Source organism: Rhinatrema bivittatum, chromosome 8 (assembly GCF_901001135.1).
Source record: "Rhinatrema bivittatum chromosome 8, aRhiBiv1.1, whole genome shotgun sequence".
NCBI lineage: Eukaryota > Metazoa > Chordata > Amphibia > Gymnophiona > Rhinatrematidae > Rhinatrema > Rhinatrema bivittatum.
In genome coordinates this window covers 90774378-90797404 of record NC_042622.1, presented here as the reverse complement: position 1 = coordinate 90797404, position 23027 = coordinate 90774378, and the positions used below count along the sequence as shown (strand labels likewise).

Here is a 23027-nt window from a genome sequence, read left to right as displayed (position 1 = left end):
TACAGCTGAAGGACACTCACCAATCACAGCACTCCCCAACCTCTCCCCGGGAGCTGCACCTTCCCCTGGGTCCTACTGCTCTCCACACCCTCAGATGGTACAGCAGTACCAACAGTCTTCCAACCAAACCATTGACCAGGCTGGACTGCATATTCATTGTGGATATCCTGAAAACTTGACAGGTGTGTCCCGAGGACTGGGTTGAGAACCCTTGATTTAGGATATCCTGAAAACCCGACTGGCTGTGGGGTCCCCAGGACAGGTTTGGAAAGCCTTGAAATAGTTGATAAGATTTACTATAAAGCACCTCTCTCCTCCATTGTTTCAGAACAGATATCCTAAATCAGGGGGTTCTCAACCCAGTCCTCGGGACACACCTTGCCTGTCAAGTTTTCAGGATATCCACAATGAGCATGCAAGAGACAGATTTGCATGCCTTGCCTCCATTGTATGTAAATCTCTCTTATGCATGTTCATTGTGTATATCCTGAAATCTTGACTGGCTAGGTGTGTCGTAAGGACTGGGTTGAGAATTCCTAAAGCAAATTTAGACCATCGCATTTGCACAATCATGGAAATAATATTGGCCTTTGTGGAAGGAATAATGACCTTCAGAAATCCCCAGACTTGGGTAATAAAATCCTTTGTCAGTTGCTTTTCCCTTTCCTATATGCTGCTTTAAACCACTATTGTGTTGCGGTTCTGGCCGCGAGTGCCGCGACCAGACCCTTACCTCCGTGCTCCTGGACCTACTCCCGCTTCTGGAGGCCTGGTTTGCGCCCTGTTCGGCGGTGTTCCCATGGGGGCCGTGCCGCCGGGAAGCTTCCCATGGACGCCCTGCTTCTAGGCGCGCGCACACGCCACTTGGACGCTTTTCTAGGCCATTTCCCGCCAGCGGTGACTCCACCCAGTTCCTGACGTCAGACACCGTGGCCTTGATAAGCCGGCCGCGGACACTCAGTCTTTGCCTTGCAACGGGTTTACCTCCCGGTTCCCTGTTGCGTCGTGCCCCAGAGTGAGCTGCCTTGCTTCTCGCTCCGTTCCTGCTTGCCTGCCACACTGCCCGCTTGGTTCCTGCTTGCCAGCTACAGTGCCTGCTTGGTTCCTGCTTGCCAGTGATAGTGCCTGCTTGGTTCCTGCTTGCCAGCTGCAGTGCCTGTGTGGTTCCTGCCTGCCTGCTACAGTTCCTGCCTGGTTCCAGTACCCGAGTCCTGCTACAGTTCCTGCCTGGTTCCAGTACCCGATTCTTGCTACAGTTCCTGCCTGGTTCCAGTACCCAATCCCTGCTACAGTTCCTGCCTGGTTCCAGTACCCAATCCCTGCTACAGTTCCTGTCTGGTTCCAGTACCCGAGTCCTGCTACAGTTCCTGCCTGGTTCCAGTACCCGATCCCTGCTACAGTTCCTGCCTAGTTCTAGTACCCAATCCCTGCTACAGTTCCTGCCCGGTTCCAGAACCGAGCCTTGTTACAGTACTTTCTACTGTCCTAGTCTGGTTCCAGTTACCTGTCCTGATCCATGACCCGCCTAAGTCCCAGCGGTCGGGCCCCTACGGGCTCCTCCCAGCAGGGCTTCGGCTTCCAAGGGTGAAGCCGCCTAAGTCCCAGCGGTTGGGCTCCTAAGGGCTCCTCCCGGGGGAGTACCAGCTCCCAGGGTGAAGAGCACCTCTACGTCCTGCCTGAACATCTGCCTCCCGGCCTGCCATATGCTAGAGACATTGACCATCTTTCCCAGTCTCCTGCAGGTCAGCCCAAGGGTCCACTAAACTGAGCGCCCATAACATATTGATCTATGATTAAATAAACTTCCAAAAAGCATTACACCAATCAATATTTGAATTTTGTTAAACTTTACTTTACTTTGGCATCGGGATAGAACAGAAGTAGGCAACTCCAGTCGTGGAGTATCACAAACAGACTGTTTTTAGGAGATGCACAATGAATATGCATGAGATATACTGGCATGCACTGCATCCATTGCATGCAAATATAATTTAGGCATATTCATTGTGGAGGTCCTACAAACCTTTGCCTACTCCTGGAATAGAATAATGCAGAAGCCCATCTCTAGTCTAGTCAATCATTTGTGAGTGATGTCACAACTTCAGTGACATCACAAAGGCACTCTTGTCTGTTACAGTCCTACTGAAACAGCTTGAGACAACATTAGTTATTCATTTAAATTTGTTTTAAACAAGAGGGTAGAGTGGGGTGGATCTCATAAGAACATGTAAATAGATCCCATGGTGCTATTGCACATTGATAAGCAGTGGTTATTCCCAGGGAGGATACATTTAAAACAGCTGCACACGCGCCCATATATGTGCATATATGGGCGCGTGGAAATCTATAAATATATACTCAATTTATAAACTGTGCGCATAGAATATTAATAATTTCAAATCTGAAATTCCTGTTATACAAGATGAGCATCTGAAGAGGGCATAAACCGAGTACAGAGATGTAGAGCCTATTGTCTGCTCACTGGTCAGAGAAAAGAGTTTCCACAGCTGAGTTACAGCAACCTGTCAGTTCATCAGAGATGTCACAATAATTGTCCAGCAAGTTCTGTACACTACCAAATGAAACAGACTTATCCAGGGAAGATTTTAGTGCGATTAAGGTGATCCCTGATAAAATGGTAACAGCACTGGAAAGGGGAGATCAGTGTATCTATGGGAATCGAGGAGGTTCTGTTTGGACACACTAACATTAAAACCCTGAAGGGGCGTGACCAAGCAACTGCATGTAAGACATCATTCCTTATCCAGGACAGGGTTCCTAGTCCTCATTATTTTTATATTATGACCTTGGGCAGCTGAGCAGCCAAGATCTCCCATTTATAACCAGAAAGCTTTGTGATAATCTAAATAATCAAATAAGGGTGGAGGAGCCTCTCCTTGTGCTGTGAGATGCCCTAAGCTCTGTTGTTTTGCAAGCCCGCGGGTCCCAGTATTAACCCTCTGAATTCCTTATTTCATGCTTATGAGACTTTGGGGACTAATAGTGGTCTTTCAAGCCACCTGGACTTCCTCACACGCAATCTGGAGAAGCCAAGCTATATTATTTCTTATGTCATATGTTTAAGTTACTAGCTTTGGGCTTCTGTCCCTCCCGATGGAGCAGGAGTGGTGAAACACAGTCCATGTCGGGGGACCTACTTGTATTTCATCTACATGCCTCTACTTATTAAAGACTGATGTCGCTTGGCATCTGTTATATATAGATTAATTCATCTTCTGAAGTTTAAGGATCCGCATGCATCTTGGCGCTACACTTCAGTATATTGTGATAATCTAATTAACCTACCAATACTAGTGCTTGGGTGCCACAGGCCTGATTAAAAAGAAGGTCCAAACACACCTTGGTATGTTGCCTGTACATATTACACCCTGTGAACTTCAGAAGGAAGCTCTCTTTGACACAAGTATTAAAATAAATGAGAGAGATTGAGATTGTATCCAGCATGCCCTGGTTTATATGTGAGGTTCATTCTAGTCAGGGGTGGCTCAAAGCAATCCTCTGCCTGAGGTAAAGGAAACGATAGTGGCCCCCCCCCCCCCCCCTGCCTCAGGACCCAAATGGGATACACTCACAAAAGGATATACTTATTTATATAATAATTAATGACTTGCCATGCACCCTATGACATCAGGGCCAGGTACAAACTAGAAAAAGCATTAAAACAATCACTATAATAAATATTCATTTTTTTTGGGGGGGGAGGGAGCAGGTAATGAGTCAAGACTGTGTGCTGTGCCCCCATAGATTTTTCCTTTTTTTTTTTTTATTTGGGGGGTGGGGGGGGGTGAGGTTATATCATTTGTTACTGCTGTTTTGGACTGTAGCTACTACTTCATGTACTAGGTTACACCATGTCTCCTAGGAAACACAGTGCTGTCATATCACTATGGTCTCCACGAGTCTCCCACTCTCTCTCCCCTGTCCAAACCAGTTTCTCTCTCTCTCTCCCCATCATCCCCTCCTGCTTCCTTCTCTCACCCCACCCCCACCCTGACTGGGATTACCGCTGCTGTCCATGGCTATCATGCTAGCCCAACATGGCACCACTGACACATGGCATGAAACTGAGCTTTGGCATGAGATGGTCTCGTGATGTATCTGCCCTGCAGTGCCTTCAGGTATGTAGCTTGTGCCTGTGTTTCCGGGGCCAGGGGGTCATGCTGATGGCTGCTCTCACTTTGGTCTATGGGTTGGAATTAAGGGTTACAAGCAGCCTGATCATGTCCCACCACCTGTGGGCTATCCTTTTAGCTGGTGGTCTGGATATTAAGTAAGGGAGAGGAAGCTAATGCAAGTGCATTTTGGGAGGCGCTTGCTGGCTGGTGGTGTGTTTTAACCACTTTCAGTGCAGGTTGCTTCTTTGCCCCTCTGCAGCCTCTGGCCCCATTGCTACTTTGATCCAAGCTTGAAAATAGTAGTTTCATGAAGCAACATTTTAATATCCTGTCACAGCAGCAGGATCAGGGAGCATATATTGTACAATTATATTTCTACTGTCTCATTTTTCAGACGATTAAAAATGTTGTGCCTCCTATCTGCTGCAAAATGTAACTGACTTGAAGGAAGCATAGGCTGTTGCATTTATCAGAACGCAGCAGCCCCACTGCTCCTCCAAAGACTATGAGCCAGTCCACCTCTTGGATGCTGCCTGTTGAGGAAGAATACATATTCAGACCATGAGACTGTTTATGCATTACTTATGAATTGGGGGGTTTTTCTTTGAAATTGTGTATCTGTGACTTGAATGTTTAACATTTTTATTTTATTTATTTATTTGTGGGGTTTTTTATACCGAGGTTTGGTACAAGCTTTCACTCCAGTTTACATTTGCAACAACTTTTACAGTATAATGTATATAATACGACTTTACACCACAGAAGTCGAACTCCTCTCCCAATATATAACAATCTAATATGGAGAGGGAAAATGTATATTCCCCAAAATATTAAAATACTTATTCAATATATGTAAATAAAGAGAAAGGTATCATAAAATTAAAGTGCCTATTGCTGTCAATCCACCGCCTCCCGCCCTTACAGGGCCTCAGACGGTATCAGCTCTTATGACACCGTAAATTATAATCACGTACCCACTCTCTTATACATATATTTTTTTTTTTTTAGTTTTTTATCTGCAATTACTTTATTTATCAAATCTCTAAAATAGCAATGCTATAGATATATCTCAATGTTAACCATTAATATCTTAGTTCAAAAATTCCCAAAAAATACTTAGCTCAATCACTGGCGTATCGATATAATATTTTGCTGATGCTGTATCATTTCAATAAATCATAAGTTGTTCCCAACACGGACCATGTTTCGGCTAAATTAGCCTTCACCAGGGGATTTTCTTTTATTCAAACATTATCAGCACGCCGCAAACTCTTCATATTTCCACACTCTTCTAAGAAACAGCGCTGTTCTCAAAACAGGGTATTCTTGCCAACACGGATTTAACAATGGCGCCAAACGCATCAGCATCAGCAAAATATTATATCGATACGCCAGTGATTGAGCTAAGTATTTTTTGGGGAACAACTTATGATTTATTGAAATGATACAGCATCAGCAAAATATTATATCGATACGCCAGTGATTGAGCTAAGTATTTTTTGGGAATTTTTGAACTAAGATATTAATGGTTAACATTGAGATATACCTATAGCATTGCTATTTTAGAGATTTGATAAATAAAGTAATTGCAGATAAAAAACGAAAAAAATATATATGTATAAGAGAGTGGGTATGTGATTATAATTTACGGTGTCATAAGAGCTGATACCGTCTGAGGCCCTGTAAGGGCGGGAGGCGGTGGATTGACACCAATAGGCACTTTAATTTTATGATACCTTTCTCTTTATTTACATATATTGAATAAGAATTTTAATATTTTTGGGAATATACATTTTCCATCGCCATATTAGATTGTTATAATACGACTTTTACAGTATAACATATATATAACACGTCTTTTACAGTATAATGTATATAACCGTGAAACTATATTAACATTCATAATAGTGTAGGCAATAATATGTTGTATTTTAAATTTGTTATTATGAAATTGCATTTCTGTCTTTTGTAAACCACTGTGGGTGGGCCCAAGGGACTAACAGGGCAGGATATAAATACAAGGTTAGATTAGATTAGAGGACTCCCCCAAGGCATCACTGCTCTCCTTCTGCTGCTGATCAGAGTCAGAGAGAGGAAGGGGGATCGCCAGGCTAAACGGAGGGGGGAATGACTTGAGAGGATGGGAATTTTATAACTGATGCTGGTCAGACTCAGAGCTTAGACTGGGGGAGGTGGGAGAAAAAGGAAGAGAGAAGGGTGGGGATAGTGGCAGGAGAAGAAAGACAGAGTGGGGGCTGAGGAAGAGAGAGGGGTGGATATGAGGGTGAGAGGGAGTATGGGGGAAAGGGGAAAGAGAGAAGGTGTGGGGGCGGGGAGGAGTGGAGATGAGCGAGATAGATGGAAGCAGGGAAACAGAAGAAGGGGGTGAGGGAAAGAGGGAGGGGACGTGGGGACAGAGAGAGGAAGGGAATGGGGGCGGGGGCAGCACCTGGTTGGTTTGTCCCCCCCACCCCCAAGCAACCAAAAAGATATTCCGCACAAAACTAACTCGCCTAGAGACGCTACCCCAGGAGTTAGCTGTGACTGCAGGAAAGAGCATCTGTCACACGCACGTGCTGTGACCTCACTGGAAGGCTCCGGCAGGTCGAGAAGGTGCAAGCGTGTGCACCCGCCTCAAACGAGCTGTGCTTGCATGTTTGCGTTTATGCACGTCTAGTCTCGTCCCTCGCTCTGCTGTAAGGGCGGGTAATCCAGGGCTGTGTCAACAAACAGGGCCCTGCTTCTCGTGCGGGTTCGGCCGCGGTCTGTAGTTCCGCTTTGATGCACGGCGTCAGCTTCACGTTGCACAACCTGTTCTTTCTCAGCAAGCCGGTCGCGCTGCCGGGAAATCGCAGCCAACGCGAAGCTGCAGAGATTGCGGGCGGGGCTCCGCGCTCGCCTGCCTGTACTGCGGCTCCCATTAGGACAATCCTGAGCCCCAGAGATGCACCAGCCGCTGCTAGGAGAAGATGCCCCCGCCAGGCCCCTGTATCGGACCTTTCCAAAGAAAAACCTCAAGGAGCTGGAAGCAGCATACATCAAGTAAGTGGGTGGGGATGGGTGTCTTATGTTTTGGTTATCTGAGGATGTTTTTATTATGTTGAAGTGTTTTAAGTGAGTTTATTGCTATTTAAGTTTTAATATTTTTATGGTACTAGTAATTACCTTTGTTGTGCCTAGCCTTGAGCACTATGTGGAAAGGCAAATAATAAATTGAAACAACAAAAATGTTTCTGTCTGTATTCCTGGGCAGCTAGCAGTTTGCCTGGGATTGGTGAGTTCTACCATGTGGGAGTTCCTGGGTTCTGATCCCAATTCAGTCATTTTTCTTGCTCTGGTAGAAGACGTGGGAACCAATAGTTACTTATTAAGAAAAATTATACACAAGCTATCTGTAACAGAGGCGTTATATAGTTATACTAATCTGCTATTACATTATTAATTTTGCACTGTCAGTGTACACAGCTCTGTACCAGATTATAAATGTCCCTTCCCCGGTGAGCTTACAAGCAAACTTAGCCCGCGGGTAGGTTAAGTGACTTGCTGGAGAAATGAAGGGGAGATTTGAAACAGTGTCTGTGCTTGGAGTGATGCTGCTCTGCCCAGCCAGGTCTGCCGCTCACTTCCTGAGGCTACTTTGTGAAACTTTCCCCTCACACTGAAATTTCATTTCCTGTGGGTTTCCAGAGCAGTGTGGTTTACTGATAATGAACAGACAAGAAATGTGGCCATTGTGCAAGACATGCCATCACTTCTGCAACCCCAAGATTCATATTCAGGGGAACTGACAGTACCAGTACCTTCTGGTACCCGCTTGCTTTGAGCCCAGTACAAATATCAGGCTCCAGTCTTAGCTTTCCATACGGTGCTCTGAAGCAGCACATTTGTGCAATCGAATGCCATTTCCACAGAGTTTTTCACTTGGACTTCTTAGGGCCACAGTGATACTACAATGATGTTCTAAAGTGGAAATGTACTAGAGGATTAATGGTAATACAGACTGAAACTCTGCTATATTTAACAGGGCTGTGATACTACATCTATTAAACAGAGATACAATAAATCTGAGTGGACAGAAAATGCAGCACTGTGCACAGAATGGAGTTAATGCTAAGGTTTTAGATCAGGGGCCAGGAGCTGAGGCCTCCACCTAACCAGGAGCAGGGGCCAAGAGCCAAGGCCATGAGATTTGGGGTTTGGAAATAGGGAGTGAAGATGGTGGGGAAGTGGGATTTTGGGTAATGAGAAAAGATTGCATACCAGCAATCTGCAGATACTTCATCTGCAGAGAGCTCCTGAATGATTTTCTTGTTAACTCCCTCCCCCCTGCTACAAATTTTAAACCACTTTCTGGTACTCCAACACATTTCAATGAAAGATGTAAGATATTTCCTGCTTCCTGTCCCCAAACGTCCCTCATAAAAGTATTTTGGACATTGGCATGCATGGGATGGTGACGTCCATGCATCCTACAGAAGGGTCTCAGGGGACCAAGGGGTTTGGGATGGCAGACAGTTGATTTTGAAGTGCTGTCCTGCTGGGTCATATAACTTTCCTTTGGTTGCAACAGTATGCCAAGTCAGAGTGGAGCAGAGAAAAGGGAAGAGTCAAAACTGTAGGGTCCTGCCATTACAGCCTTCCCTTCTGCTTTTCATTTTCTGTAACATATTACAAAACATTGGAGATTTCAGAGAAGGAACTTGGCATCTAAATGTCAGATGCAATTTAATATGGACTTGCAAAGTGATGCACATAGGGAAAAGTAATATGAATTCTGTATATACAGTACAATGCTGGATGCCATATTAGGAGTCACTACCCAGGAAAACAGCAAATAAAGTGTTAGGAATTATTTGGAAAGGAATGGAGAACAAAACTGAGAATATCATAATGCCACTTAGGGATGTGCCTTAGTTTGACATGAATCTCAAAAAAGATATAGTTGCACTGGAGAAAGTACAAAAAAGTATAACCAAAATGATAAAGGGCTCCCCTATGAGGAAAGACTAAAGAGGTTAGGGCTGTTCAGCTCAGAGAAGAGACGGCTGAGGAGGGATGTGATCTATAGAATCCTGAAAGGACTTGAATGAGTAAATGTGAAACAGTTATTTACTCTTTCGTATAATACATGGACTAGGGGGCACTTCATGAAGTTAGCAAATAGCACATTTAAAACAAATCAGAGAAAATTGTTTATTCCTCAATGTACTATTAACCTCTAGAATACATTGCCAGAAGATGTGGTTAAGGCAGTTAGTGTAGCTGGGTTTAGAAAAGGTTTGGAGAAGTTCATAAACTGCTATTAATCATTAGGAAATAGCCACTGCTTGTTGCAGGCATTAGTAACATGAGATCTATTTAATGTTTGGGTATTTGCCAGGTACTTGTGACTTGGATTGGCCACTGTTGGAAACAGGATACTGGGCTTGATGGACCCTTGGTCTGACCCAGTTTGGCATATCTTATGTTCTTAAAAGAAGTGAAAAATTTTAACAAAATTTCCTGTTTTATTTCAATTCATTGTTAAAATTAATTTTGTTAAAAAAAGAAAGGCTGCCAGTCTGCTGACACCCCCTCCCCCAAAACCTCTCACCATATTTTTCTTTCTTTACGGGGCTGCAGCAATCCCTGGTCACTCTTGTCCTGCCGGAGGTGGACATGGTGCTGCCAGACCATGGCTGGTGCCTTTGCTAATTTCTTCTGTACAAAATGGGACCAGCCAGTCCCAGGCCCAGTCTGCCAGTGCCATTTCTAAGCGTACCGGGGGACCTGAGATCACTCGTGCACCTGTGAAGAAAGAAAAATATGGGAAGAGAATTTGGGGGTGTTGTGAGGATTAGAGGGCAGGGCCAGCAGTATTTTTTTCTTTTCAACGGGGCCTGACTTTATGTTTTTTTTTGTTTTTGTTTTTTTTAATTTGCTTTATTTGTTTTATGTGGTTTTTTTTAAATAAACAAAAAGAAACAAAAAAAAAACCAAAACCTGAAAACAATGTCAATGCACACCCCTAATGTCTCTGTCTAGACTATGGTGTGACCACATCTTGGAGTACTGTGTGCAGTTCTGGTTGCTCCATCTCACAAAAGATAAAACGGAACTTGAAAAGGGCGCAGAGAGGGGGTGGAACGGCTCGCTGGTGATGAAAGGCCAAACAGGTTAGGGCTCTTCTGCCTGGAGAGGAGACAGCTCAGATTTATAAAATCCTGAGTGGGGTGCAACAGGTAAATAGGGAACTTTTATTTATCCTTTCAAATAATACTAAAACAAGAGGAAGCTCCATGAAAGAAACAACCAGCAGGTTTAAAATAAATCACAGAAAGACATTTTTCAGTCAATGCACACTTAGGTTGTGGAATCTGTTGCCAGAGGATGAAGTCAAGGCATCCGGCATAGCGGGGGTTTAAAAGGGGTTTGGACAGATTTCTGGAGGACAGGACAATTAACCCTTATTAACTGGGCAGGAACAGCGATTGCCACCTCCTGTATCTGAGAATGAGGTGATCTGATGGTTACTTCCAAGAGACGTGGATTGGCCACTCTTGGAGACAGGATGCTGGGCTCGGTGGACCATTGGTCTGACCAAGCAGTGCACTTCCCGTGTTCTTATGTAGGATGACAGCAGTGTGGAGCCAGTCATTCAGGGATAGCGATCTACACTTCAGCCAGGCAGATGTCTGCAGGGTTGCATCTGCAAATGGGTCTGTGACATCAGCATTGCATAAGCGCGTGGTGGTTCAGTGGCTGCTGTATTCCTGGAACTCCTCTCCATGATCAGTAGCATGTTGTTTTGCTTTGAGATTTGGCAGTTTCTTCCTGCTCCTTTCTTCTTCCATCTCAGCCAGAGCCAAAGCTGGGATCTGGCACCATGAGCCTCTATTTGCAGCTATTTGGGGATTTTATTCCACTAATTTATATCCACTGGGTCTCACCCATACACCAGGTCTCCTTCCAGCAACTTGGTGTCACCCTTACGCAATGACCACCACCTCCCTCCTCCCAGACTGTAAACACTGCCTCCACAGCATCCCCAGCCCCAGCTGACCCGGGGAGCGGAAAACCCGACTCAGGGATTGAGCCAGGGACGTTGCGCATGGCAGCTTACAGCACCACCACTGAGACACCAGGCCAGCTCAGCTCGTACTATGTGAATAATGTCATGTGATATGGTCCTAACACTCTCTTACTCATTTCCTCATTGACCCTGTTTGCATTTTGTCAGAACTCTCCACAATAAGAGACTGTTCCTGGCATCTTTTGCCGCAGTACTGGGAAACTTTAATTTCGGCTTCGCCTTGGTCTTCAGCTCTCCTGTCATCCCTATCCTGCTGCGCCATGAGGAGCCCAATCTGCAAGTGACCACAAAGGAAGTCTCATGGTTTGGGGTAAGGACTGACCATGGCCCCATCTTTGCTGTGCAGACTTAGTGTAGAGAAAGGCATCGTCTGTTCAGCCCTTTTTCTGTTCACTCAGCCCTGGGGGGGTCTGCTTATTGCCCCTGCTTTTGCTGTTTTCCTCACAGGCATTGGTCTTCCTTGCTAAATTGACATCTTAAAAAATGCAGCTTCGGCTGGGGTTCTCTGTGGATTTGGTAGAGCTCAGCTCAGAGATCCCTGGTGGAGGGGGTGGTAGACCTCAGCTCAGAGTTACTGATTTCATCTCTATTGTCCAGGCAGCCTGAAAATGGAGACCGATGAGAAGGGGGGCAAGCATATGGTTAATTTCAGATTTACGAACCTCTTAATGACTGCCAGAAGCTGGGACTAAAAACAATCTGAGGAGACCCGATGAACCAACTATACAAGAAGTTGTGAGGAACAGTGCAGTGATTCCTACAGCACCCACGATTCATTTGCAAACATTTGATATTCTGCTTTTTTCCAGAATTACAATTAGTTTATATTGGACTAACAGATACGTCCAAACATGGGGGCCCCACTACCAACAGAAGGTTAAATATGGGTGTTTCCATTCATGCTGACCTAGCATGTAGGGCGTCTCAATTTTCTATCCGAAAAGCAACCCTGGCTCCTATTTCTTTGTTATTAAATGTATTGCCTTGGTTGAAGCTCCTTTTTCCTTTTCCACTCCTCTCCCTAGATGGTGATGGGGACTGTCTTTTAGTTTTTTATATAATAGAATTTTCTTCTACATTGCAGATGGTGTCTACCATGGTTTCTGTAAGAACATTTTGTTTGTAATTATCGGGGTTTTTTTTTTTGGAAAAACAATAGGAGAACTGTACCTGCTGGGCTTTGTGCAGTAGCTTAAAAGTACCCAGGCTGGTGGTAAGGCTCACCCTGTATCCGCTCTCTTTGGTTCCAGTCGGTGTTCACCCTTGGTGCTGCTGCTGGAGGTCTCGTCACTATGTTCCTGAATGACCGGCTGGGGCGTAAACTCAGCATCATGTGCTCGGCTGTGCCGTCTTCCGTGGGCTACGCCCTGATGTCCGGAGCGCAGGCAGTGTGGATGCTTCTCCTGGGGCGCATCCTGACGGGTATTGCTGGAGGGATGACAGCTGCATCCATCCCGGTGAGAAATCTCAACGGCTGAAATACACCAGTCTCATACACTGGACTGCAGCATATTAGAAGAATACAAGCTCTTCCATGGATCTCAGACTCCAGGAGGTCCAGCCCTGGTGTCCTCAGCAACACTGCCTCCAAATCATTAAAAAAAAATAAATGTATATTAAATAACAGAGACCTTTGTGCACTATCGCTGTTTATGTTCCATGACACTTCAAAGCAAATTATATTCAGGTACTGTAGGTATCTTTTGCTATCCCCAGAGATCTTACAATCTGACGGTCTCATTTATTAAGCATTTTTCCCATAGATACAGAAAAATCTTAGTAAATCAGGCCCTGAGTTTGTCCCTGAGAGGCAGTGGAGGATGAAGTGACTCTCCCAGGGTCACAAGAAATATCAGTGGGATTTGAAACCTGGCTTTCCTAGTTCACAGGCTCCTCCTGTACTCCACTAGGCATCTCAGTACCCTTCTGAATGTGCTATTAATTCTAACTCATTGCTTCCTCCCAATCCCTTATCCACTCACAGAATCATAGCTCTGACTCCGTACTTCCTTTCATGGGGCACCGTGTCAAAAAAGCTTAGCCAAATCCAGATAAGTACTATTAGATCCCATGAAAGGTTTGCTGGTAACATTTTTGTAAAGCCTCTGCAGAGGTTTGCATCAGTGAGGAGATGGCGTCCGTTCTCGCCCATTCATGCCACTATTGCTCTTCTCTCCTCGCAGGTGTACGTGTCTGAGATCTCCCACTCTGGAGTCAGGGGGGCCCTGGGGGCTTGCCCTCAGATCATGGCAGTCTTTGGCTCTCTCTCGCTGTACGCACTTGGTAAGTCGTACACGCACCCCGTGTGTACCCATTTCAGGTGCCCAGTACCACCTCACCCTATTCCCTGCTCAAACTCTGCTCAGGCAGAAAAGCCTGAATTAGATCCACCATCACACACAGAGGTGGTTCATACCTCAGATGCACAATAACTCCTCCCCTCTCTTTGCCCCCACAGCCCTCCTCCTGCCCTGGCGCTGGCTGGCAGTCGCTGGGGAGGTGCCAGTGACCATCATGCTCGTCCTGCTGTGTTTCATGCCTGACTCTCCTCGCTTCCTGATCTCCAAGGGAAAAGATGAGAGAGCTGTGCGAGCACTGGCCTGGCTGCGGGGGAAGGACACAGAATACCTGGCAGAATATGAGAGAATCAAGGACAGTCTGAGGAATCAGGTATGCTGGCTAGGGCCTACTCTCTTCATCCGCGATGCATTTTCCTTTCCTCATCAAGACACCATTCAGTGTGATAAAAGCACAGGGGGGTTAGGAGCCAGGAACTGGAGCTCTCTGGATGCCAAGCATGGATTTACATGTTACCAACCAAAGGCAACACAGTGAGGCCGATGCAGTATTCAGGCGGGAAAAAATGGACACTCGTGATCGAGTGCCCGCTTCCCTAACATGTGCCTATCCATCTCTCCTGAGCCGTGGGATACAGTAGACTAACGAGCTGCCGCATTAATAAGGAGGCGCTAGGGGAAGTTGTGTATCTCTAGCACCTCTTCGGCATCGGCGAGCCCAAGAGAAGTGGCTGTGCGCCAGTTAGGAAAACGGATGCCCATCCTCGCCACGATATTAAGTCGGAGGAATTTTGGGGCCTCTCAAGACTTGATGCCAGCTCCGGGGCTGGCATTAATTTTTGAGGATTAAAATGTGCATCAGGCGCACGGTTATTTTTTACGTAAGAGGTTCTAGCTAATAGCCTCATCAACATGGCATTTACATGTGATGAGTGCTATTAGCTACGCGCTGGTTTGGAAGCACCTTTTCGATGCGCTAATCCCCTTATTGCTCAAGGGGTTATTGACGCCTGTCCAAAACATGTGTCCAACCAAGGGTTAACCTGTGCACCAGCCTGAGCGCACGGTATTGCCTAGGCCTGAGAATGCAGTGCAAAGTGTGCAGAGGAAACGACGGCACCAAGGACAGAGTTTAGGCATAGAGTTAGGCAAATTGGAAGAGGTGAGTTTTCCGCCGGGACTGATAGATAGAGTGGGGGAGTCTTGGACGTCAGGGTGTAGTTTGTTCCAGTGATGAGAGAAGAGAGATGGCACAGAAGAAGTGGTAGCTGAGAGTGGAGCAGAAGAGTAGAGAAATAAGGAAGAACCAGACTATCGATATATTGGAAAACAAAGACCAGAAGTTTTAAAACTGCACAAAATGTAATGAGAAGTCAGCGGAGGAAAGCTAAGAGAGGAAAAGCTTAGGGGGAAAATAACATAAAAAGGTCAGGCTATGTTCCTTGTTCCTGTACCATCAGGTATGCCTGCACCATAAGAAGGAGACAGCTTATCCTGCCACTTAATGTCATCATCATCATCATCATTTTACTTATGTTCCTTGCCCCTTACCCTTTATTCCTTCCCAAAGCAGATTATAACAGTAAAATACCCAATGTCTTGAGAGAAGGGAGTGAAGTGTGTGAATGTCGGACTCGATTCTGTTTATGGTCTCAGAAGTAAGAAGAAATCAGCTCAGGCTTCAAAGGACATGTTTACTCTGCAGGAATGGGTGCTAAGGAGTGGCTTTTAGCTGGCACGTTCTATCCGTAACTGGGAAAAGCCCAATGGAACCTGCAGTATAGGATGAGTTAAATTGTTGTGCAGTGTGGTGATCTTCCTCTGTCTCTGTGCATCTAGAATTCAAAGATTTCGTGGGCAGAGATCGCAGACCCCTACTATTACAAACCCATCCTGATTGCAGTAGGGATGAGGTTCCTCCAGCAGCTGTCCGGAGTCACCCCTATTCTGGTCTACCTGGAATCCATTTTTAACCAAACAGCAGTGATTTTAGTAAGTGAGAGCTTTGCATCTGCCAACGGGACTGGCACAAGGAAGGATGCGGAGAGAAACGAATAAGGAGAGGGGGGGCCAATGCTAGAACAAGCCCCGATCATACACCACCAGAGGCTTCTGAATTGTGCTGTCGCATGCATTCATTTCCAAGACTTCCAGCTTCTCTCTCTTAATTACTGCGCCATTCTCTGCTCTTGTGCAACCTCCAGCACTGGGCTGTGTCACAGCCTCACCTGCAGTGCATCTGGGGAATTTCAGGATCTTGCAAGCTTGCACCTTCATTTTACTCTTCTGTAAACTGTAGTTTTCTTAAATAAGGCACCAAAATAAATAAATCATCAAAATAGCTGAGTGTTTAATGCTAAAACACCTCCCTGTACATCTGTTCAGAAAATAACATTTACATTCCCTTGGATGCTATTTTGATTTGACAAAGGTTTTTCGGTCTCATTATCAAAGGGTTTCTCCTCCAGGCAGAGAACTGGGAGGATGCCTACAATACTAGAAGCAAAATGTTAAACTTCCCAGTGTTTTAGGCCCAGTGTGGGATGCATACAGCTATTTAACCTTCTATCTTGACTTTCTTATTTGCCCACTGTAGAAAGGGAAATATGATGCTGCTCTGGTCGGAGCAGTGCGATTAGTCTCGGTCAGCATCGCGGCTGTCTCCATGGACAGGGCGGGCAGGAAGTGCCTCCTCTTTGTATCAGGTGCGTGTAACTTCAGAATTTAAGGGTTTCATACATGGTTACAACACTGTTAAATGGCAAAGCAGAAATTAGGACCCAAAGGTTCTTGAGCGCTAATGATTTGAACGCAGTCGCTCCCAATATGGTTCCCATAGTGCTGGGTGGGAGACCTCACAATGTCCCTTTTTGAAGGCATCCTGCTGGTTGATGTTGGAGTCTACAGTAGTGTCAGAGATGGGGTTCTCTACCTCTAGGCTAAATGTTAGTGAGTGAAGGTACGACTGAGAGAGAGAGGGTTAGATGTAGGACTGGAGGAGCTGAAGATCTCTGAGCTCCTGGGTTAGATGTTTATGGGTGAAGGTGTGACTGGAGGAGGCGGGGGTCCCTCAGCTCCTTGGTTAGATATGTTACCCCTCTTCTAGGGTGTGCTATGAAGGTGCGGGCCATACTAATCCCAGGATTTACTCCAGAAAAGTCCTGCTAACCCCAGTGTGGATTCTCCAGTGGGGCAGAGGGTGTAAACCTCTAGGGCCCAGAGGGTAGGGTGAAACCTTTTACTGTGGTGCTATCTCTGATATTAATTTTGTAGAGTACTGGTGCCAGGATAAAACAGGCAGCATGCTCAGGATGGGTGTTCCAAAGGAAAAAAGTCTACTGTAGAACTTTGGTTATAAGTTAGCACCAGCCATTTCCTCACTGTAACTTCCATAGGCAATAGAAATATCCAAATTCAGCTTGATCTGTGTAAGTGCCCCTCAGTATGTAGGGCTCTGAGATTTCCTCCCCTCCAGAGTATGGAAAGGAAACTTCCCAGGATGGAATGATGCTTTCTTTCCAAAAGAAAAAAAAAAATACCTGAGGTTTCTGATGTTTCTCCAGAGGCTCCAGTCCGCATAGTCCTTTCTCTTCCAGGGGCAGAGACTCCCATGGGTGTGTATGTGGTATGGGGGGGGGGGGGGGGGGGGCAGCAGATATGTTCTGGATGTCTTTCAAAAACTCTTCCCGCTCTCTGATTGTAAGTGGACCTTTCAGGCCGACAGTCTCAAAGTCATTAGCAGGGAAAACATCTCTCCTGTTACCCCACTCTTGGGAAGAAAGGATGAGCACAAAGCTTCCTCTTGGAACAGAAGGCCACCAAAAACTTCACAAAGACAAAGAGGCCACACTTCAGTCACTGGAAGTGACTTGGAAAATATGGGTTGTCTCTTTTCCTAGCCTTTCCCGGAGTAGGGGGTGTTTCCCTCCCCGAGCAGAACAAGGAGAACCGGGAGAAATCGGAATAAAGTCCAAAAATCTCTGAAAGTCCAAACACTGAGACAGGTTTCACCAACACAGGCTGCGGACCACCAACACAGGCTGCGGACCAGCTCACCCACTCCCGCCTGTCCTATGCAGGCGGGAGTGGGTGAGCCAGGCCGCACAGGAATAGGGGAGCAAAGAAAGTGATCCTCGCTCTTCACACTCAAAAGAAAAATCTCACCTGATCTCAGGCACCTTCTGCTCTTGAGCAGCCAGGAGCCCACCACTTCAGCAACCTCACAGGGGGGGCTGTGGAAAAATGGTACGCTCCAAATCCTAAATCCTATTTCCCTACAGGTCCTAAACTAGTTCTAATGTAGATCCCCCTGGGGTCTCTACAGATGTTTATGTACTAATTTTACATTTAGCTCACATCTTTTCATCGGCAGCTCAGGGTGGGTTACATTCAGGTAAACTTGTTATGTCCCTGTCCCCAGAGAGGATACAGTCAGGGAGGATAACTTTCAAACAACTCTACGAGGCCCCATATAAACACGTATATGGCCGCACTGAGATCTACTATAGTACTTTGTAATCTGCGTGTATCTGGTCCGCACCAATTATAAATACACGTATGTCCACCTTCCAGGATATGTACATGTGAATATCAGCAATGCCTTGAAAGCACATACATTTTCTACCTATTTTATAAACACATACGTGTATATTTTATATGGGGGAAAAATATAACTTGTTCGCATAAAACCCTAATTTACATGTGGAAGTAGGTTTACTTTAATATATGCATGTGTACCTTGCCAGTGCCTCCACCTGTTCACCCAGTCTGTCTCCAGTTCATTGAACTTGACCTTGAACTCCCCCAGTTCATCCAGTCCACACACCCAACAGCAGCAGACAACAGTCAAGCTTAATATCAATTGCGCTAGATAATCAGGTGGAAAATTGCACGAACAATTTTCCTAATGTACCCACATAACACTCATAAAATAGCAACTTAGCGTGTGTACCCCACCTGCGAAAGCCCCTAGGTCACCCTTTTTTTTGCACAGGTAAATGTGCGCATGGAACCAAAAATAGGTGCATACTTTTGATGTTCATAAAATAGCAAGCGAGTGAGTACAAGCTACTTATGCGCATATATGCTAAATTTACATGCGTAACTCCTTTGAAAATTCCCTTCTAAGTTTGCACTAAGTTTATTTATGGGTGAAGGTGTGACTGGAGGAGATGGGAGTCTCTCAGCTTCTCTGTTAGATGGGGGAGGCAGTATCCTTCAGCTCCCGGATTAGATGTTTACGGGTGAACAGATGACTGGAGGAGATTGGGGTCTCTGATCTCATGGGTTAAATATTTATTGGTGAAAGTGCGACTGGAGGAGACAGGATCCTTCATCTCCCGGGTCAGATGTTTATGGATGAAAGGATGACTTAAGGGAATCTGGAGACATTGTTGTGGGTGTTAAAGTGCTCCACCAATTATGGCCTAGGGGTAATTTAAAAGAACATTTCAAGAATGAATTTAAGGTGCAAATTAAAATCCCACCCAAAACTTCAAAGTCTACTTACCATACTGCCTTTGGCTAATGTTTCTTTTCCCATTTGTACAGGCTCTGTCATGTTCGTTTCCACGCTGACCACAGGGCTGTATGTCCATTTCACGGTTGTCTTCCCTCAGAATACCACGGCTGGAAATAACACTAATCAGACCCAGCAGATGCTCTTCAGCAATCCTACCGAGTCTATCAACTACATCACCCTGATCCCCCTTATCAGCACAATGCTGTACATTATGGGTATGTAACTGCTACGTGCTGGCGGCTTCCCTTTGTCTAGCCACCATCCTATTATTGGAGTCAAATTTAATTTGTATTATTTTGGATTTATTTGGGATAGATTTCTCAGGGTTGAGAACTGTTAAAGAGTGTTGGGAATCAGAGCATGTGAGAATCTGATGAGAACTTGGCCCGACTCTTTTTAAAAGGCAGAGCAATTTGGTTTATTGCAGAAGTGTTTAGAGCCCTGGAGAGGCTCATGGTCCAGCACTTTGTCAGAAAGCACAGAGTTTAATACACTTGTGTTTTACAGTTACTCACAAAAAGTGGTTCAGTGAATACAATCGTGAATTGTATTAACATTACTGTGTAGAAAGATTTCCCCACCTCTGCCCTAGGGTTTAGGTTCTGCTTTCGTGGCAGAGGAGAGCTTCACTCTGACACCAGTAAGCAGGTAAGTCGTACACACCTTCTTAGCTGTACTCCAGCCAAAAACTGAACTGGAAACAGCAAGAAGCCTGCCTCAGCGACACCAGAGAAACACCGAAATTCCTTTCTTCTTGTGCTGTGCAATAGACAAAAGCTACAAGGAATGCACATTTCCCAAACTGAGAGAAAAAAAAGTCAGACATCCCATAAAAGAATAAGAAGGGAAAACTCTGTCTAATCCAGAGAGAAACAGCATCGAGAGCAGCAAACTATGTTGTATCCTGCCACCAAGCCAGAAATGTAATTAGACAAGGGAAAATATGGACCAGCTCCAAAATCCAAGCATTGACCTTGTTATTGTTGTCCTTTATGTTTTTACTTTGTCATTATTAGTAATATATATATTTTTCCTTTTATTTTTATATCAACACATTATGTATTAGTCTGGCAACACATGTTGCCAAACTAATACACTTCTCATGTTTTTATAGACCTCTATCATATCCTCCCTTAGCTGTCTCTTCTCCAAGCTGAACAGCCCTAACCTCTTTAGCCTTTCCTCATAGGGGAGCTGTTCCATCCCCTTTATCATTTTGGTCATCCTTCTTTGTAACTTCTCCAGTGTAACTATATCTTTTTTGGAATTGTAAAGAGTACACAGTTCTCAAGGATGTGCAGGGCATCGTGATATTTTGTGTTTTATTCACCATTCCCTTCCGCCCCATACCCTCCCCCCTCCACCTTCCAACCCCCCTTCCAATCCCTCATTCCTACCCCCTCCCTCGGAATACCTTGTTACCCCAAAAAGCCAACTCTTATCAGTTCTTACCAGTTTTGACACGTTACTCCCCATGCTTAAGCTGTATCCAAGTTTTTTCTCTCCCCCTGTTCTATGTAAGACAACTTTGTCACTGTTTTATGGTTGCAATGTAAACCGGAGTGATAATTAACTCTGTTATTTGAACTTCGGTATAGAAAAGTTATAAATAAATAAATAATGTTCAAAATTGTCCTGCCAATCCAAGAGGAAATGCTCTTCACTGCTGAACAACCCAAGAAAGCTTCTGAGGGAAAGAGATGAGAAATGTTAGAGATCCTAGAGCTCCCCCCTGCCACCTCACTAGGTGTACTTATAGTTGCATCACTGGAGTCAAAAACCCTTGGGTTTTTTTTAAACATGATATTTTATTAGTTTTGCTTTGCTAAAACCAAACAGTCAAGCACTATTTGGTTTTAGCAAAGCAGTGTTAGTGCTGTTGAATTAATGACGATAGTGGGTTGGCTGTGGGTTTTGAATAAACATTTATTTAGGCTCACACGTTCTTTGGCGTGCTGGGGATGTCCTTTGTCACTGCTCTGTTGCACGAATGCAGAAGATGATATCACCTGTATTTCTTCTCTAGGCTATGCCATGGGATGGGGGCCCATCACCTGGCTATTGATGTCCGAGATCCTGCCCCTGAGGGCCCGAGGAGTGGCCTCGGGTCTGTGTGTGCTAGTCAGCTGGCTCACAGCCTTTGCTCTGACCGAGTCCTTCCTACCCACTGTGGTGAGTAATTCAAGCTTTCTACTTTTTCCTTTTCAGGTTACCAACTGGCTCCATGATGCCTGGACAGCCTGAACCCAGTCCTGATTATTATTCTATCCCATGTATGACCAAGTTTGCTCAGGAAAGCAGGATTACATGTCCATAAATACAATTGGGTGAAACCAGGACCTGCTTGGTCCAACTGGTAGATGGGTTCCGAATGGGAAAAGTTTAGGTATTACTGCGATCTCTATGGATTTCCCAGAAATGTAATCTGACCATTTCTTTGTTTCACAGAACGCTTTAGGACTGGAGGTCCCATTCCTGTTCTTCGCTTTTATTTGTGCGGTGAACCTCCTCTTTACAGGCTTCTGCGTTCCAGAGACCAAAGGAAAGTCGCTGGAACAGATAGAGGCATTCTTCAGGACTGGAAGGAGATCCTTTATCAACTAGGCATCCTCCACAACAACGCTGGGCCTCCTTGACCTCATTATCTCGTAAGGGAGGTGCGGCAGTGAAAAAATGCTTCTCTAAGCCAAGGAGAGCAAGAGGGGTTCTGGAAGGCAATCGCGCCTTCATTGCCCCAGTGGCGATGGGCCTGCTGACCACCTCTCTAGCAAAACACTAAACACTGGTGAGAGCTTCCGAGAAAGAGCCTGTGGAAGAATACGGTGAGAGACCGGAAAATACAAGTATGGGAAAAAGGTAATAAAACTGCCCAGCACTGGCCTCAGAAAGCACTTTTGTTCAGGGTGTGCTACAGCCCCACTGTGTCCTTTGCAAAGGGGCTTTGTTTCTAGGAAGTCTCACCCAACTCGGGGTAACACACGGCCCGACGGCACCAACAAAAGCTAGCAAGATAATTATTACAATGGACAGCAACCATCTGACGAGAGAAGCCCACAGGACAAAGCACCAGTTGCTGTTACTAGAGACCTATTTCATTATGACTACAAGTGCGCTAAATCATGCTTGTTTTATGCTTATTTGATGGGAGGACACCTAAAAAAAATGTAATCTTACAAACTGAAAACAAAAAGCTTTTCTAAATTTTAATCTGGCTTTGCTAGATCTTTCATTGTGGAAAGATGGGAGTGGAAGGGACCCCCTGGTTCCAAAACCTGTCCTCAGGAACATAAGAAGATGCCATACTGGGTCAGACCAGGGATCCATCAAGCCCAGCATCCTGTTTCCAACAGTGGCCAATCTAGGCTACAAGTACCTGGCAAGTACCCAAACATTAAGTAGATCCCATGCTACTAATGCCAGTAATAGCAGTGGCTATTCCCTAAGTCAGCTTGATTAATAGCAGTTAATGGACTTCTCCTCCAAGAACTTATCCAAACCTTTTGTAAACCCAGCTACACTAACTGCACTTATCACATCTTCTGGCAACAAATCCAGAGCTTAATTGTGCATTGAGTGAAAAATAATTTTCTCCGATTTGTTTTAAATGTGCTATTTGCCAACTTCATGGAGTGCCCCCTAGTCCTTCTATTATCTGAAAGAGAAAATAACCGATTCACATTTACCCATTCTAGACCTCTCATGAATTTAAAGACCTCTATCATTTTCCCCCTCAGCCATCTCTTCTCCAAGCTGAGCAGCCCTAACTTCTTTAGCCTTTCCTTATAAGTGATCTATTCCATCCCCTTTATCACTTTGTTCACCCTTCTCTGTACCTTCTCCAGTACAACTGAATTTACACAGTATTCAAGGTGTGGTCTCACCATAGAGCACTACAGAGGCATTTTGACATTTTCAGTTTTATGCGCCATTCCCTTCCTAATAATTCCTAACATTTTGTTTGCTTTTTTGACTGCTGCAGCATACTGAGCCAACAATTTCAG

The 23027-nt window shown here is 45.1% G+C and overlaps 1 protein-coding gene across 2 annotated transcripts; it reads left to right on the top strand.

The window, feature by feature from the left end:
* Window positions 1-6733: 6733 nt before the first annotated feature.
* SLC2A6 (solute carrier family 2 member 6) lies at window positions 6734-22233 on the top strand. Of its 2 annotated transcripts, XM_029613099.1 has the most exons (10): window positions 6947-7178; window positions 11356-11518; window positions 12459-12665; window positions 13392-13491; window positions 13667-13878; window positions 15345-15497; window positions 16102-16210; window positions 19056-19241; window positions 21053-21198; window positions 21475-22233. In XM_029613099.1, the coding sequence occupies exons 1-10, from the start codon at window positions 7081-7083 to the stop codon at window positions 21628-21630; spliced, it is 1530 nt and encodes a 509-aa protein (XP_029468959.1). In that variant the 5' UTR covers window positions 6947-7080; the 3' UTR covers window positions 21631-22233. The 2 variants fall into 2 exon arrangements, with proteins under 2 accessions (XP_029468960.1, XP_029468959.1); XM_029613100.1 differs by lacking the exons at window positions 11356-11518; window positions 12459-12665 and having other exon boundaries at window positions 6734-7178.
* Window positions 22234-23027: the final 794 nt, after the last annotated feature.